The 18,592-nt window shown below is 41.6% G+C and overlaps 1 protein-coding gene across 3 annotated transcripts in view; it reads left to right on the top strand.

The window, feature by feature from the left end:
- The window catches only part of glyr1 (glyoxylate reductase 1 homolog (Arabidopsis)), a 43,050-nt gene that overhangs the window by 19,844 nt on the left and 4,614 nt on the right, over nucleotides 1–18,592 (top strand). The window contains exons 7-15 of one of the 3 annotated variants that reach the window (XM_038819372.1): nucleotides 4,508–4,561; nucleotides 7,615–7,665; nucleotides 9,693–9,766; nucleotides 10,687–10,786; nucleotides 12,083–12,175; nucleotides 13,926–14,027; nucleotides 15,860–16,022; nucleotides 17,435–17,614; nucleotides 18,042–18,166. In XM_038819372.1, coding sequence (XP_038675300.1) covers nucleotides 4,508–4,561; nucleotides 7,615–7,665; nucleotides 9,693–9,766; nucleotides 10,687–10,786; nucleotides 12,083–12,175; nucleotides 13,926–14,027; nucleotides 15,860–16,022; nucleotides 17,435–17,614; nucleotides 18,042–18,166 — 942 coding nt within the window. Of the gene's footprint in view, nucleotides 1–4,507; nucleotides 4,562–7,614; nucleotides 7,666–9,692; nucleotides 9,767–10,686; nucleotides 10,787–12,064; nucleotides 12,176–13,925; nucleotides 14,028–15,859; nucleotides 16,023–17,434; nucleotides 17,615–18,041; nucleotides 18,167–18,592 lie in introns of all 3 variants that reach the window. The other 2 variants (XM_038819371.1, XM_038819373.1) reach the window with 2 other exon arrangements.

Below are 18,592 nucleotides of genomic sequence, written 5' to 3'. Positions count from 1 at the left end.
TCTCGTTAAGTGGGCTCTATGTACCACTTTTAGTTGCGTCAGGCTGAGCCTTGCGCACGTGGAGGTGGAGTTGACCCTATGCAGTGCTTCGCTCCAGAGTCCCCACCCTATCTCCATCCCCAGGTCGTCCTCCCATTTCCTCCTTGTTGCGTCCAGTACGGTGTCGTCCCTATCTACCAGTCGGCCATACGTGTCACTACAGTTCCCTTTCTCTAGGATACTTGCGTCCAGTAGGTCTTCCAGTAGTGTCTGTCGTGGCGGTTGTGGGTACATCCTTGTCTCCTTTCGTAGGAAGTTTTTGAGCTGCAGGTACCGTAGCTCGTTCCCCCCAGCTAGCTGAAATTTCTCTGTCAGTTCGTCCAGTGTTGCGATCCTGTCGTCTGTGTATAGGTCCCTGACTGTCAGTGTCCCCCCGTCCTGTCTCCACCTTTTGAAGGTGGTGTCAGTCAGTGCTGGTTTGAACCTATGGTTGTTGCAGATGGGAGCCTTGTCCAACATTTTGTTCAGGCCAAATTGCTGCCGCAGTTGGTTCCAGGATTGGAGGGTGGCTGTCACCACTGGGCTGCTGGAGTGTTTTTTGGGTGGGGATGGGAGTGCTGCCGTGGCGAGGGCCCGGAGGGAGGTTCCCATGCAGGAGGCCTCCTCCTCACGCACCCACTCGGCTTCTGGCTCCTGGATCCATCCCCTTACTCGCTCGGCTGTTGCCGCCCAGTGGTAGAATTGTAGATTCGGGAGGGCTAGCCCCCCCCTGGATTTTGTTTTTTGTAGGACCTTCTTTGGGATCCTAGCATTTTTACCCCCCCATACGAACGCCATGATAAGTTTGTCCAGCGCTTTGAAAAAAGGAATACTTTCTACGTGTCTGAATGAGTGCAGCTCCATCAACACTGAAGAAGCTTGACACCATCCAGGACAAAACCGCCCGCTTGATTGACATCCCTTCCGGAAGCATTCATTCCTTTCACCACCAACACCGTAGCAGCAGTGTGTGCCATCTACAAGATGGCACTGCAGGAACTCGGCAAGGCTCCTTAAGACAGCACCTTCTGAACCTTCCGAACCCATGAGCACCACCATCTAGAAGGCCAAGGGAAGGAGATACATGGGAACACCACCACCTGAACGTTCTCCTCCAAGCCACTCACCTTCCTGATTTGGAAGTATATCGCTGTCCCTTCACTGTCTAGGGGTCAAAATCTTTGAATTCCCTCCTTTAAAGCACTGTGGATGGACTGCAGCGGTTCAAGAAGGCAGCTCACCACCACCTTTTCGAGGCCAATTAGGAATGGACAAAGAATGCTGGCCTAGCCAGCGAAAGCCACATCCCTTGAATGAATAAAGAAAAGAGATAAATGTTTTAAAATCTGAATTCCCTGTGATCTCTAATTATAACCTTCATTATGTTGGGAATTAAAAGTATTAACAATATTAATCTCGTCTGGCTTTTAATTCGGTTGCCAGTCATTTGTCTGTAGTGTCGGCTGTAACAAGTGCTATGGTGTGTTAGGGAGAGTATGTTCAACAGTAAATGAATTTTGATAAATTTCCACTCAGTATGCATTTATTTTGTATTATTTCTGTTAGACGGGGAATTAAACACTTGGTTGGTTACTAAACCGGGTTCATATAGAAAGTAGAAAGGCCAGGGATATAAATAAGTGGGTGCACTCAATCTTTCAAAAATTCAATCAACTTTCTAACTTGCTGGGAAAACACTGGTTGAATTTACAACATTGCTGAAGGTACAATGACAAAATATAATATTTCATTCATCGTATTCAAGCATTTTGGCTTTCAAAAATCAAGTTGCATTCCACCTAACCAGCTTCATCTTCTGTTTGATGCTAAAACCAACAACGTTAGCTATGCATGATTTAGTTTGCATAATTTATAAACCGTAACGGTGTAGAGTGCTATACTAGTTGGAACTTGTCTAGAATGTTAAACTGAATGATCAGCTGAATAACTTGTAAGGGGTTGTTTACTTAATAGGAACTCCTAAATTGTGGGTGGGCTGGGCACTTGTTCCAGTGTTTGAATCACAACTGCAACAAATGAATGCGAGTGAATAATTAAAATGGTGATTTGTGTGTCCATACGTAGAGAAGTGGTGCAATTGAAAGATAATTCGGTGTTTTAAAAATGGCTGTATTGATGTATAGTATAACATGATGAATGGTGGTGGATTTTGGGAATATTGGATTCTAAATATTGGGGTAACTTAAAGGTTAAAAGTTAGGAGTTATAATGCGTTTGACTGCAGTGGTTATGTGGTTACAAATTACTGTTTGCTGGGCCTGGGAGCCTTAGGAGCCAGAAGATGAAATTGACCAGAGGGATGTGTTTTTCAGTCTGGGCTAATGCACTGTGGTTTGACTGGGGAAAGTATCCGGGGAGTTGATGTGATTTTCGCCAAGAGAGGTCATTTGTTTTTCAGCTTGGCGATGATTTCATTGCTGGGTGGAGTTAAGAGATTGAGAAAACTTGGAAGAGCGAAGTTGAAGGCTGATCTGTCTGACAGAAATCATGATTCTACCAGGAGGATAGTTATAAAATGAGTAATAGGTAAAGCAGAGCAGTCTTGTCTGAGGATAAGGAAGAAGCTGAAACACATGAGGTGAACCAACGTTTTGAAGAGATCTCGCCAGAGTCTGAAGGGGCTCTAACAGTCCAAATGTGTTCTGTAATGCAGTATTACTCTATGCCATGCTGATTTTAAGATGGATTGAGAGCTGTATGTTTCTTGTTGTTTAATGGGGAATTGAGTACTGTGTGAAGTTAGAATTTAATATTGTACTCTATTTAACAAAAAAAATTAGAGTGCATAATTATTTTTTCCCCCCCAATTAATGGGCAATTAGGGTGGCCAATCCACCTCCCCTGCACATCTTTGGATTGTGGTGGTGAGACCCATGCAGACACAGGGAAAATGTGCAACTCCACATGGACAGTGACCCAGGGCCGGGATCGAACCTGGGCCCTCAGCGCTGTGAGGCAGCGGTGCTAACCACTGTGCCGTCCTGTATTTTTCATTTTTAGCAAAAAAATACCAAATCCCTATTTCTTCATGCAGTCACTTCTGGAGCAATTCCTTCTTTTCGCAGTGTTACAAAACAAAATAAAATATTGAGGTTTTGGTCCAGTAACCTAGCCACCGTTGGGGTTTGGGCTGGGATCATAATAAACAATGAGAGGATATTTGTATTTCATAGATACAATTCCTTGTATGTGTGCAAGATTGTAATTGTGATTTTCAGATCTCCTATGCAATGGGAGGGTTTCAAATTTAGGTTATTTCCCGAGATGTTCTTTGGAGGACATTAGTACTAGTCACTCCCTAAACAATCAAAGCATCTTAAGTTTAGAATATAGATTATACCATACCCTGGAAATGTACAAGTATTGCCTTGTGATTTGAACTGGATATTGCGTCTTTCTAAAGTGTGCTTTAAAAGCCAGATATAGATCATTACGTTGTTTTATTTCAAAACAAGCAAATTTGCATAGCAACAGTGAATGATTAGACTGCAGTCACACTGTGTTCTTGTAAGAATACAAAATAATAAACATGCTTCCCTTCCCCACAACAGTAGTTTGTATCTTGATGTCAACAAATTAATTCCTAAGTATTCTTTATTTTAACTGTCTGGACCTGGCGAAAGCCTTCTCTTTAAAAGTCTGACTACACATTTATCCTTTTTAGGTTCTGTTCACAACATATAATGTGACCATTGCCAAATCGCTACCAAGCACCCAGGACAGAGGAACCTCCCTAATGTTAGTGGCTGTGAAGTGACCAACTTCAAAACCAAGCTCATTGGCGTTTTAATCATGCTTTGTTTCAGTGCCTCCATTTATTTAAACTTGAGAAATCAATGAAGCAGTCTTCGCATGAGCCTAGACTGGCTCAACTACTCTTATTAGTGAATGGTGTGTAACTAGGATTTGAAAACTCAGTTGAAGTGATTTTTATTGAGGACGTGGACTATGAAGAAAAACATGAACTAGATAATGTATGCTAAGTTGGTGCTCACAATTGCAATCATTGGGAGACTATTGACCATAATGATTTGCTAAAGCAGAGACCCTTCTGCCTCATTGCATGCTTACTAAAATCGCATATGCAGCTTTGCAGTAATTGAATTACCTAAGACTTTAAAAAAAAAAAGTATTGTGCATAGAAAATGGTGGGAGCCATTATGGAGAGCCCTGTTTATGGTTCTAGAAATTGTGCTCTGTTGCTCTCTTCACAAAAAAATGGGAGTGATGAATGGTGCAGAAGTGTTGAATGTCCTTTGTTCCTTTCTGAAATGTTGAATCTTTGTAAAGCTGTTGTTTCCTGTTGACTACATTTCCGTCACTAAGCCTTTAGATCGCCAGGGAGGGAATTTCTGGTGCAATTCTCCCACTCGTCTCAAATAGAAGTCTTCAGTTATAATAGAAGTCTTCAGTTATAGGATCAGAGTATGATACTTACTGTGCTCAGATTTGGTTTTTCTAATTGCAGCAAGTAAAGGACGACCCTCACTTCCATCACTTTCTGCTCAGTCAGTCTGAGAAGGTAAGATGGTGCAGTCTAGTGCAGTTTATTCCAGTAATAAGCAAAATGCCAGGTAGTAGAAAACTTTGGTCTCCTTTCTTTTATTAACGCTTCACTTTTTTTTTCATTTACATCTTCATTTTCCTAAATATGTTGCTATTTTTTTTTCCTAATTGGTGAGAACGTCTTTGACTGCCAGTGTGTTCAGCTACCTGAGGGTACAATTGCTGCAGACCAAGTTGGTCGACAAATGTTTTGCCTCCATTCAGGATACACTGTCATGGGGTGTCCTGCTTAACGACACACATGGGGTCGAGTTACAATGGGAACTGTTCCTACTGGCAGGAAGCACCAGATTGACCCGTTACTGGATCATAAAATATTAATCAGTTAAGTCCTTGTGTTCTCAGTTTTAATTAAAAGCTGGTTATTGGAATAAAGTATAGACCCTAAGTTTATTTGATTTTTTAAAAAAAAAGTGGTTTTAAAATATTCAATGAATTGTTTTGAAAATTGCGGTGTATTTTACTGAGTAAGTGTTTTAGATCTATTAAGTTTGAGTCTAAGCACAACTTCAGGATTTAGTGCATGGGCAGATTAACCCAGAAATACAGACGTTATGGCCTGTCACTGATTGCTCCATCACAGACTGCTGTAGACCCCCATCCAGAGACCGCATCGCTGGCTTCTTGACAAAGAACTGAATTCAGTTGATTTGTCAAGAAGTTCCCCTTTTCTGCTCACATTGATGTCCGAAACGGGATTTAAAATGTTGCACATTTCTCAATTGGGTATAACTGGGATTTCAACAGCAATCTAAACTTGCTGAGCAAAATATCTGTTCATGAAAGCATTATTTTATGTCTGAAGTGTTGGTTAAATATCTCCAGTTTTGATCTTTTTAATATTTTAAAAATTAAATTTTCAGATTATTTCAGCTTCTGCCTTCACTCCATGTGAATGTTTCATTCTCAATGTAGTTTTTTTTTAAGTTAATTGATTTTGGTGCTTTTAGTTTCCTGTTGACTGAGAGAATTCTTTAACATGATTGGCTGCTTGGACAGCTTGGTGACAGAACTAACTCTAGACATGATGGAATGTTGCCTTGCCTGGTAAGAGAGTTAGGATTCTCATTGCTGAGATTACTAGACCTCGCAGTGAGATTTTCTTCCAAGTTCAGAGTCCCTGCTTCAACACTAAACTGCAAACACTGGGTCAAAACGTCCTCTGAAAATACAAAACACGTTTCCATCTGAAGTCGATTCTGCTGAACGTTTGTTAAGCATAAATATTTTTTGCACGTGCGTACGGGAAATTGGTATAACAAAAGTGTATCTCATCAATCTTTGACTTCCTCCTCCAGCCACTTGATGGCAGTAACTGTATTGCATGAAACATGCTGGCCTCATGATGCAAAACACTATCACTTTCCTCAGTTTGCATAATCTTCTAAAGGTCAAAACTCATCCAGTTACTTCCCCTCCATTACTCGTTTCCGTGGACCACCACCTTGGTTAAGAACTCAAGTGAGCAACTTGCTCTCTGGATGTAACCCAGAAACGTACTGCATTAGTTGACAGCAGATGTTGGGTCAGTCTGTTTGCTTTTTTTCCCCCTTTGGAAAACAATACCCATAACATTGGGATGAAATCAGCAATTCACCCCGTGTATGGGGGTGGCATAATATTTGGCTACAGCACATTGAACTGTCAGCATCAGTGTTAATCGCCCCTTCTGATTCTATATATTCAAAAGATTCAACTAAAAAGAGACCCATCGGTTTTAATATAAAATGGGTTACTTTGTAGCTATAAAAGTAATTTTGTGTCATGGTAATCAAAGTACTTGCCGAGTGCTTTTTTGTATTTAATAAACTGAAAACATCCTTTTTGTGTGTCTACCTCGCTAACTTAAATTGGAGCATCAGGAAGAGCAAGTTGGGTGACGGCATTAATATGCCAGCAGAGTTGTTATTGGACAACATAACCAGATGCAAATTAAGCATTTTCAGTTGTCTGTCTTTGAAAGTACAAGATTTTAAATTTCAGATATAATTTTAAACATCCATTTGTTGACTTCACTAATTGTAAAATATACACATTTGCCAGTTACCTAATGGAATTCTGTGAGAATAGTATTTGTTTTTTTTTCAATTGGTGGCACCAGAAATGTCAAAAACTCAAAAGCCATTCTTAACATGCAGAAGCTGCGAATGCACTTTGATGCATTTAAATTAACGTCCAATTAAGTTTATCAAATTTGATTAAGGAAGACTTCCTATTAGGACAACCTTTTTTAAATCCCCTTTTAAGATGTGGTTGTTTACTCCAATTCTCCTTTTTGAAGTCGGTGACGGTGGTCTTGCCGTCAGCTTTCGCACAGCTCTTTTTTAATATTGTGCGGAGTATAAATGACTTCCATTTGAATTCCTACTCTTCAGTTGTTTTTTTAATTCATTTATGGGATGTGGGCATTGCTGGTTATTGCCCATCGCTTATTGCCCATCCCTAGTTGCCCTTCAGGCGGTGTTACACCAGTGTTACGGTCTTCAGTGTTACACCATTTCAATAATCAGCCACGTTAGCCTTCGTGACAATGCAGTCTTAACATGTATGAAATTGAATTGAGGTTGCAGTTGCCTTATGGTCCCCTCGGAGTAAAACTGTCTGGGCAACAAAGAATCTTTAACATGGTAAAACAGTAATTGGAATAGGTTTCATTTTATAGAAGGGGAGCTGGTGGTAGATTGAAAGAAATGATCATAGAAAATATTTTTATTGCTTCCAATGGTTACAATAGCTGTTTTCCTCCAGCATATCAATGTTTATTTTCTGAGATAGACATGCTAGTTCTAGAGATTAAGTTTCTCCTACAGAAATTTCCATCCAGATAATACATCTATATGATACCTAAACAGCAGTGCTATCAGATTAATATGTGGAGACCTGAAATACTAACTCGATAAAGCTGTATAACTATCATCTGAATACACGTTGAAGTTAAAAGTATTTGGGCACAATATTGTGTAGATTTATTTTTCATGGGTAATTGGCTCCATTTTTATTCATTAACAGTCGGAGTCATGTTCTGCTATCATTCAACAACTAAAGAGCACAGCAGAAGAGGTTAGTAATATGTTGGTTCTCTTCCATTTTTAAATGTCCTCTTCCATAAAAGATAAACTCTTGCTCACTCTTCTAAATTGAATCTTAAAATGTTACAGCACACAAGCACGTAATTTCCAAGTGCTTTTCCACACTAGCTCAAATCTCATTCTCGCTTCCATGCCTTTTCATGGTCCTCCTTTTCAAGCACCTGTTTCCCCTTAAGAAAAAAGGTTATGGACTTCAAAAGTTTGTGACCGTGAATTGGACATTTCTGACCTGTTTATCAAAATCAGTCTGGCTTAAATACTACAATAAAATTTGAGTTCCCCATTAATTTTTGTTGTGGTTAACCGAAAGGTTCAACTTGAGTTTCTCTGCTCTAGTGAAAATAACCATGACTTCTCCGATCTCTGCATAGGCTGTTAAATGAGAGGTTGCACCCAACAAATCCATGCTGTACCCTTATCATTGTCCTTTTCATCCTCTAATGGGAAGATTGGACAGGCTGGGCCTGTATCCATGAGAGTGAGGGGTGATCTTATTGAAACGTACAAGATCCTGCGGGGACTTGACAGCTTGGATGCTGGAAGGAAGTTTCCTCTTGTGGGTGAGGCTAGAAACTAGGGGGACACGGTTTAAAAATAAGTGGCCTCCTACTTAACACACAGATATTTTTTTTCCGGAGGGTTGTGACTCTTTGGGGCTCTCTCCTAGAGAGCAGTGGAGGCAGGGTCGTTTAAATATTTTTAAGGTAGATGGAGGTAGATTCTTGAGGGGTAGGTGGAATGGGGAGGCCACAGTCCGATTAGCATGATCTTATAAATGGCAGAGCAGCCTTGAGGGGCCGGAAGGCCGATTCCTGCTCCCTAATTTGTATATTTGTAATGCGGTGTCCAAAATTTTACATGCTGTTACATGTGTGCTCACTAACATAATCTTCTGTATGTTCCACATAACCCCTGTACAAAACCAAGAATTCCACTTGCATTATTTCAGGCCTTATTCACTTGGCTGTCAACCTTTAATGACCAAGAGTCCCTTTCTCATGTATTTCACTTAACATCTTACATTGATGGTGTATTTCCTTTCCGTATTCTTTTACAGTCTATTTTGCTGCACTGGATCTGCATTCGCCAACACCATTTTTTCAGGTTATCTGTGTCCCCTCTGAGTAATCAAAACCTTCTTTGAAATTTGGTGGCATTTAATAGGTTTGATTTTCTAAATCCATATCCACGAACACATACACTTTAAAAAAAAAATGACCCAACATATTGTCGTGAAATGAGACCAGCTCAGTCCTTATTGAGTGGAAGAACCACCATTTGCTAATGCCCTCCGCAATCTCTCCGTTCACCGTAATATGCCATTCTCTTTGCCATGGTGATCCAGATGGCACCGTAAACAATTTTTGATAAACTGTATCACTGCATTTTTCTTCACCTATTTCAAAATTCTTTCGAGTTAGTCAAATACAACCTGTCTTTTAAAAAAATCTATTTTGACTGCCCTTGAAAGAGCTCCTTTTTCTTCAGGTGCTTATTAATTTCATCCCATGTTTATAGAATAATTTACCAAGAACCAAAGTAAGGTGACTGGCCTATAATTTCCATCTTTTCTGATGAGAAATGTCAGATTTGCCGTCTCTGGTACAATTTTCCTTTCTGTAGAATTTTTGGCAAAGACTTAATTTAACATTGGATTCTCAATCACCCTATCAGGGGTATAAATTGTTAGATCCTATTGATTTGTCTACCTTAAATTTGAGTAATTTCTTCGGTACATTTTATCTTCAAATGGCCCTTCCAATGATTGTTCCGTGTCCACTGCTGGTGGTTCTAAGCATACACCGTTCTTTCCAGTTTCAACTTCTCTTTATCCAGATGGGGAAAATTATTTTTAGGCTACGATGTAATATATTGGTGCACGTGATCCCTCTTTTAAAACAAAAAATAACCCAGTGTGTGTACATGCAATCCTTTTAAGGGTTCTCAGTTGAAAACTCAACTTCATGTGAATTAATTGATCTTGTTTTATCTCCATAGGAGGCAGAATCAACATCCATCCAGGCTGCAGACAGTACAGCAACCAATGGCAGTGTGACTCCTACAGACAAAAGGTAAGGAAGGGCCTGAAAGTAAATATTGGAAAAAAAAATGTAAAGTCTCATCAGTTTGATAAATGATCGGGGGTTGGCCTTGACCCAAAGATCAAACCTTTCCCAACATAAAATGAAATCTCAAATCCCTGACATATAGTCACTGAAGGTTTGTTTTTGAAGAGATCTGCAAACGCTTGTCTTGTCAAATGGGTTCTGGCCATATTGCTGCTCCATGGCTCCCAACGGTGACTATTGGAAGTTTGACTGATCGGCATAATTGCAGATGGAGATATGTTTGGTCTTCTGACCACTATTGGTTTTCCACATAGTCATGGGGAGGTGGTGGCATAGTGGTATTGTCGATGGACTTGTAATCCAGAGACCCAGCATAATCCAGGTTCGAATCCCCTCACGGCAGAAAATGGGGCACACTGTTACACTGGAATCGCAAAGGAGAAAAGGTATGCCGTAAAAACCCTAATGTCCTTTTAGGAAAGGAAATCTGCCGTTCTTACCTGGTCTGGCCCACGTGCATTCCAGACCCACAGCAATGTGGTTGACACTTAACTGCCCCCTCGAGGGCAATTAGAGATGGGCAATAAATGCTGGCACAGCCTGCAACACCCACGTCCCGTGAACGAATAAAAGAAAATTACTGATGAATCGTGCCACATTGATCCAATAAACATCTGGTAATTAAGCATTTTTCATAAAATTATCATATAACTACAATCCTGACAGAAGGGTTCCTGTTTCACTTGGTTTATAGATATAAATAATAAGCTTTATATAATTTACATATATCCAATCAGCAACTTTGTTTAATAAAAGTTGGCAGCTCTTTGAACGACTTTGTGAAATAAGTTTGCACAGGATTTTAAATTGAGGACATAAATTGGTTTTGATGAAGATAAATAGTTTCATTTCTGTCTTTGCAGGATAGGCTTTCTTGGCCTAGGCTTAATGGGAACTGGAATTGTTGCAAATCTCTTGAAAATGGGCCACACTGTTACAGTGTGGAATCGCACAGGAGAAAAGGTATGCCTCCTTCAAACGTCTGATCTGTTGACTATTGTGTTGCTCAGTAATTCTGTCAGCTTTGCTTCAATGGTTAGTGCTCTTGCCCCTTGAGTCAAAATATTGTGGGTTCTAGCTCCACTCCAGAGACTACAAACAATTCAGACTGGCGTTTCAGTGCACTTTCGGAGATGCTGTCTTTTGGGTCTCGTTATCTCGTAGCTTTATTTGAAGAACAGGCGAGCTCTCCATGTCTCCTGTTCAACATTTATCTCAACAAACATCACTGATCTGGTTTGTCTTTCACTTGGATCCTTGCTGTGTGTAAATTAGCTGCAACATTTCCTTAGCACAGGAATATGGCATTGAGATAGAGGAACAGCCGTGATCATATTGAATGGCAGAGCAGGCTCAAAGGGCCAAATGGCCGCCTCCCATTTTCTAAGTTTACTTTAGAACACTAAGTAGACTTCAAAAGTATTTCATTGTTTGTGGGTGCCCTGATGTTGTGAAAAGTACCATAGAAATTCAGCTGTCTGCCTTCACTGCATGAAGTATCTCATTAGCTGCAAAGTGCTTTTAGATGTCCTGCAGGTGTTGAGTGCAAATCCTTCCCTTTACTGCAGGTCAATCAATGGCTTGCAAGATGGAGCTATAGTGCACAAGGTCCTTATGACTCAAGCTCTGGTTATATAACGAGGATTGAACCACAAGTTGGGATATGAAATACCGTATAGATTGAATCTCTTTCTTTCTATACTGTTTTGCTCTTGTTCAAAATGGCTGGCTCATTCCAGTGGCATAGAGACTGAAATCAGAAATATATTTAGCCTATCCTTGTTTCATAGAATTTATTGTGCTGAAGGATCCCATTCGGCCCATCGTGTCTGCACCGGCCCTTGGAAAGAGCACCCCACCCAAGCCCACACCTCCACCCTATCCCCATAACCCAGTTACCCCACCCAACCTTTTTGGACACTAAGGGCAATTTATCATGTTCCATCCACCTAACCTGCACATCTTTGGACTGTGGGAGGAAACTGGAGCACCCGGAGGAAACCCACGCAGACACTGGGAGAACGTGCAGACTCCACACAGACAGTGACCCAAGCCTGGAATCAAACCTGGGACCCTGGAGCTGTGAAGCAACTGTACTAACCACTGTGCTACCACGCCGTGTAGCTCTGACACAGCATTATGGAACACTAGTTCCCTGTGAAAGTACACTCTTGAAATGAGTATATGTGATTTTGCTTTTTGAAGTGAAAATTTATCAAACACCTCTTCGTTTTGTGACAGTGCGACCCTTTTCTCCAGGAAGGGGCACGTTTAGGACGGACACCTGCGGAGGTGGTTTCTACATGTGATATCACACTCTCTTGCATCTCTGACCCAAAGGCAGCTAAAGATGTAAGTACACCTACTGTTTCTTAACCTGATTGACTGAGCAACAACGGACCATAATGTTAGCTACCTTAATCTTTTTTAAACACTTTAATTTAATGGGGAGGAACTCATTATCTTCCACGCGAGTTCACTTCAGCCATTATCACAGCGGTTTACATCCCACCCCAGGCAGAAGTGAGGAAGGCGCTGGACGATCTGTATACAGTTATAAACAACTCTAAAACAGAACACACGGAGGCCTTGGTCATTGTAGCCGGAGACTTCAACAAAACCAACCTCTGTACTGTCAAAATTCCACCAGCACATCTCCTGTCCCACCAGGGGTGACAACACTCTTGACCAACGCTACTCAAATCAAGGGCGCTTACCGTTCCATCCCCCGACCACACTTTGGGAAGTCAGGCCATAAGACAGTGCTCCTTCTCCCGGCATATAAGCATACCACCGCAACCGGTCCACATCAGACGCCATTTCCCTGGCCCTACACTCATCCCTCGAGCATTTCAACAACAAGGACTCGTACATCAGACTCCTATTTATTGACTACAGCTCCATCTTCAACACGATAATCCCAGCCAAGCTCCTATCAAAGCTCCAAAACCTAGGACTTGGCTCCTCACTCTGCAATTGGATCCTCGACTTTCTGACCCACAGATCACAATCAGTAAGAATGAACAACAACTCCACTTCCACAATAGTCCTCAACACCGGGGCCCCGCAAAGCTGCGAACGTAGCCCCCTACTCTACTCCCTGTACACAGACGACTGCGCGGCAAAATTTGGTTCCAACTCCATCTGCAAATTTGCTGATGATATGACCATAGTGGGCCGGATCTCGAATATCGAGTCAGCGGAGAACCTTGTGGAGTGGTGCAGCGACAACAATCTCTCCCTCAATGCCAGCAAAACTAAAGAGCTGGTCATTGACTTCAGGAAGCAAAGTAGTGTACACATCCCTGTCAGCATCACCGGGGCCGAGGTGGAGATGGTTAGCAGTTTCAAATTCCTAGGGGTGCACATCTCCAAAAATCTGTCCTGGTCCACCTACGTCGATGCTACAACCAAGAAAGCACAACAGCACCCATACATCCTCAGGAAACTAAGGAAATTCGGCATTTCCACATTAACCCTTACCAACTTTTACAGATGCACCATAGAAAGCATCCTATCTGGCTGCATCACAGCCTGGTATGGCAACTGCTCGGCCCAGGACTGTAAGAAACTTCAGAGTCGTGAACACCGCCCAGTCCATCACACGAACCTGCCTCCCATCCATTGATACTATCTACACCTCCCGCTGCCTGGGGAAAGCGGGCAGCATAATCAAAGACCCCTCCCACCCGGCTTACTCGCTCTTCCAACTTCTTCCATTGGGCAGGAGATACATAAGTCTGAGAACACACAGGAACAGACTCAAAAATCGCTTCTTCCCCACTGTTACCAGACTCCTAAATGACCCTCTTATGGACTGACCTCATTAACACTACACCCTGTATGCTTCATCCGATGCCGGTGCTTATGTAGTTACATTGTATACCTTGTGTTGCTCTATTATGTTTTTCTTTTCTTCCCATGTACTTAATGATCTGTTGAGCTGCTCGCAGAAAAATACTTTTCACTGTACCTCTATGCACGTGACAATAAACAAATCCAATCCAACGTTAACTTCTCAACATATTTTTCGGTTACCCTTTTCAAAAATAAAAACCCCCACAATCTGAATATTTTCAGTAAGTTTTATTTGTGTTTTCAGCTGGTTCTGGGTCCCAGTGGGGTGCTGCAAGGGATTCGACCGGGCAAATGCTATGTTGACATGTCTACAGTGGATCCTGAGACGTCCACAGAAATCTCACAGGTAATAAGATGAGCAGATTTCACAAAAGCACAAGATTTGATCTTGTCTTGTAGATTGGGCTTGTACTAATTTTCAGTTCAGCCAGTGAACTGTACATATCTAAATATTTAATGCAACAACAGATTGTAACATTGAAAAAAGAAGCAATAATAACAATGTAACCATTCTGCAAGTGAACGAAAACTGATTGCGTAATTCAAATCAACTTCGTGCAATGTACCTTTTTTCACAGTCCGGTTGTATTGATAATGACTTGCACCCGCTGGTCTTAAGGGTAGGTTTCCTTATAAATGTGGTGGGCAGGGCAGCACGGTGGCACAGTGGTTAGCATTGCTGCCTACGGCGCTGAGGACTTGGGTTTGAATCCCGGCCCTGGGTCACTGTCTGTGAGGAGTTTGCACATTCTCCCCGTGTCTGCGTGGGTTTCGCCCCCACAACCCAAAGATGTGCAGGTTAGGTGGATTGGCCACGTTAAATTGCCCCTTAATTGGAAAAAATAATTGGGTTCTCTAAATTTAAATAAATAAATGAATGTGGTGGGCTGATTGAGCAAGTGAAAACCCTGCAGATAGACGATAGTTACTGATATTCTGAAATGCAGTTTCTAGTTGCAGCTTTGTTTCAATTTCCTGTGCTTCTCTTCTAACATTTTGCTTCAGTTATTCATCTGGGGGGGGGGCATTCCAATTCTCCCTGTTGACTGGGCAGCTGGAGCAGACTAACGCTGACAGTACAGGGTTTGATCTCTGTCCAGCTGAGGTAGACTTGTTGACTGCTCCTCGCCCTAGTTGCAGTTTTAAAAAAAAAATGTACCACAGCGCTATGTGGAACTGTCGAGCACTTGCCTTTGGGTAGAAAAGTGAAGATTATCCATTCTTGTATTTTGTTCCCAGTCTGCCCTTCTAAAGATTTGGGGCCATCTTTCTTTGTTCGCTGTTATCACCTATGCTGTTTGTTTTCAGTGTTCTCTGCCCACTCCTGAAATATGTTTTGCTTTTCTGTTTTCTTAGATAAACCTTGTGCTCCTGTCCTTGCTTCTAGTCTGGTTTGAATATTTCTGTCGTCAGTGTCAGTTCAATCTCTTGTAACAAAACGCATGGTGTAGAAAGTTGGCTTCCCCAGTAGCTTGATGGACAGATGTGTCTCACAATATGGTGCTGAGCCATTCCACTGGAGAACGCTCGATCTGATTTTGATATGGGCTGGATTAACTGAGCTCGGTTGGCACAGCAGTGCAAATGGGACAAAGGATCTCCATCTCCCTGTGCGAGAGAGGGTAAACGTTGGCTACCATCGCCAGTCCTGTTCATTGCCTGACACTGTTCTTGAAAAGTGCACAGTGTGGGCATTGCAAAGCAAACAGGACTGACAGGAGCTCTTGAGATGCAAAAATGTAGTAGTGCACTGTTATCATCCAAATCCGTGGAAGATTCTGTGACTTGATTTAAAGGCAGATATGTTGAATTTTCAACCAGTTTTTAACAAAATATTTTGGTGTGCATGATTGGTACGTGAAAGGGTGACTCCACGAAGGATTTTCTTGCCACAAAGTGAAGTGGGTAAGGAATAATTGTGTGTTTTAAAAATCAACTGCACTGTTACCTTGGATCTCATTGGTGATGGTTTCAAAGTTTTCCTGACCCAATTTACAAAGTATGATCCACAATCCCAACTGGTGCTTCGCTTAGTGCCGTGACTCCCGTTTTCTGATTCCGGAGAGGTGCCGGGTGCTACGTTAAAATCCTGATAGTTGACGGACCTTCTCTGGGATACTCTTTAAACTTAACGGGTAGTAGCCAGGACTGATCTGTAATTGTTGCTCCGTTGCATAGGTGATCACTTCCAGAGGGGGGCGCTTTCTCGAAGCACCAGTCTCTGGGAATCGGCAGCTATCGGAAAATGGAATGCTGGTGATCCTTGCTGCCGGAGATAAGGCATTATTTGATGATTGTAGCAGCTGTTTTCAGGCCATGGGAAAGAAGTCTTTCTATTTGGGTAGGTTTGTGTTTACAGAATCCTCAAACTATTTCTCCCCTATATTTGAATTGCCTTGATAGAATTGTTATGGTGTGAGCAAGTTCTATGTCTCTGAAGAAGTTATTTTAGGAGGAAAGGCAAAATCATAACTTTGTGGTGAAATCGATTAAGCATCGAACCAGAGGAACAATTTATGCAAGCAATTAAATATATTTGAAAATTTCAGCAAACCAAATGTTGCTGTATAATCGGCAATTTGCTTTTTTTTGATCCAGAGCATTATTTTGTCAGTGACTCGACTTCAAAGCTCTGTTCAAAACAACCCTTCTTGGGCGGCACGGTGGCACATTGGTTAGCACTGCTGCCTCACGGCGCCGAGGACCCGGGTTAGATCCCGGCCGCGTGTCACTGTCCGTGTGGAGTTCGCACATTCTCCCTGTGTCTCACCCCCGACAACCCAAAGATGTGCAGGATAGGTGGACTGGCCACGCTAAATTGCCCCTTAATGTAAAAAAAAATAATTGGGCACTCTAAATTTATAAGAAAAAAACACTTTACATAGATATATTTACATATATTTCTTGATCTTATATTGCCATGTCAATTTTTTTAAACTAATGAAACTGGCTAAATGTGATAGCACGACATTTTCCCCAGAGAGGAGGTAATGTACACACATGAAATCCAACAAAGCATTCTGACTGTATCCTCAAGCTCTGTCCCCTCCTCTTTCTCCAGCTTGGTAACTTATTCCCTCCACTACTAAATAATACCAGCATTCTGTGTTTAATTACAAAACGCTTTTTATAATCAACCTGAAGGGTGAATAGATTTTATCCTTTTTTTTTTGCGATCCCTAATGAGGGGATCTGCTTTCCAAAATGACACACCTCATCCTACCAGTGCTTAATATACGTAACTAATTTGTCTGATTGAAAGAAAAGTATCGCCAATGAGGGAAAGCGGAAATAAAAGCTGATCTAGTTTAGCTCACTGAGCTAAATCGCTGGCTTTTAAAGCAGGCCAGCAGCATGGTTCGATTCCCGTACCAGCCTCCCCAGACAGGCGCCGGAATGTGGCGACTAGGGGCTTTTCATAGTAACTTCATTGAAGCCTACTCGTGACAATAAGCGATTTTCTTTTCTTTCATTTCATTTTATTTCATTTTTCATCTATGGAGAGGGGAGCCGGGTTTCAGCTTGATGAACTTTGACGATGGATCACAAACCTGAAGCTCTGTTCCTCCGTCCGCAGATGCTGCCAAACCGGAGTGTGTCGGGCATTTTCTGTTTCTATTGTTTAACGGAGGCGAGGGGGCTGTCTTGACAAGTCTGAGCATGTTGTATGAAATTAATTTGGGATGCAATTTCTGCTTTCAGGACTAAGTGAAACACATAATGGGCAAGCTTAAATTATTGTTCTCTTTTCAGGTGAGGTGGGCAATGCGTCGAAGATGATGCTGATTGCAAACATGATCCTTGGCAGTTTCATGGCTTCTGTTGCTGAAGGATTCACATTGGCTAAGAGAGCCAGCCAATCGCAAGAAGTATTGCTTTACATCCTGAGTCAGGGACCTTTGGCAAGTGCTTTCTTGGACCAAAAGTGCCAAAGTAAATAACTTTTCTAGTTCCTTTGGGTGGAATTGGTTAATGCAGCGGATTCTGATTGTCTAAAATATAGTTAATTAATTCCAGATTAGTAGAAACAAATTAATTTCCAGTTCAAAATCCAGATGCAAATAGGGGATGTTACTATGGAATATTACACAGATATGCCACAAGCTCAGCAAGATTTTTGGTTGGCTGTAAGACTGAAGAGGGATCTGAAAGTTGGCTGCTTGCATAACGCATCCAGTATTCTTTTAAACTGGCCAGTACACTTACATTTTTACAGAATTTTAATCTTGCTCAACATAAAGTTGTACTCTTAATTTGATGTCCTTTAGATTTTTGCTATAGCTATGTTGTAAGATATGTCATAACAAATGACCAGCAAACCCATTAACCTTTTATCCACTAGTGATTCTCTCATTATCAGATATTTTACAGGGAAGCTTCAAGCCCGACTTCTTGTTGAAACACATACAAAAGGACCTCCGGTTAGCCATTGCTATGGGTGATTCTATCAATCATTCAACTCCAATGGCTGCTGCGGCCAATGAAGTAAGTTGAATGTGTTATGCCCTTAATGCTTCTTAAATCACGTTTTAAAATCAATAACATTGGATTAGCTCCATGTATCAGTGGGGATGACATTAGGCACCTGTGCTTTTCCCCACATTGTGGTCCTGATCTGTTGAACTGTTCAGAAAGCACAGCATTCTGAGAGGTTCCTGATTGATGGGGGAATTAATGTGCAAACTGGGAACGGTGTATGTCAGTCAGTAGTGGAACGTACTACAGCTTTTTGCTGTCCTAATTGCAGTTTTAGAAAGTCTCTCTCTCTCTCTCTCTCTCTACAAATATATATGGTATAGGTAATATATGTTAAATATCTCTCCCCTTCTACTCAATCTAGCCTTGTTCATCTTTGTTTTTGCTTCATCTTTCAAATTTTAATCTATATGTTAGACTTGAGTTTTATGATAA

The sequence above is a fragment of the Scyliorhinus canicula genome, chromosome 15, assembly GCF_902713615.1.
Source record: "Scyliorhinus canicula chromosome 15, sScyCan1.1, whole genome shotgun sequence".
NCBI lineage: Eukaryota > Metazoa > Chordata > Chondrichthyes > Carcharhiniformes > Scyliorhinidae > Scyliorhinus > Scyliorhinus canicula.
Note: the sequence above shows the minus strand (reverse complement) of the source record. Positions and strands in the feature narration are given on the sequence as shown.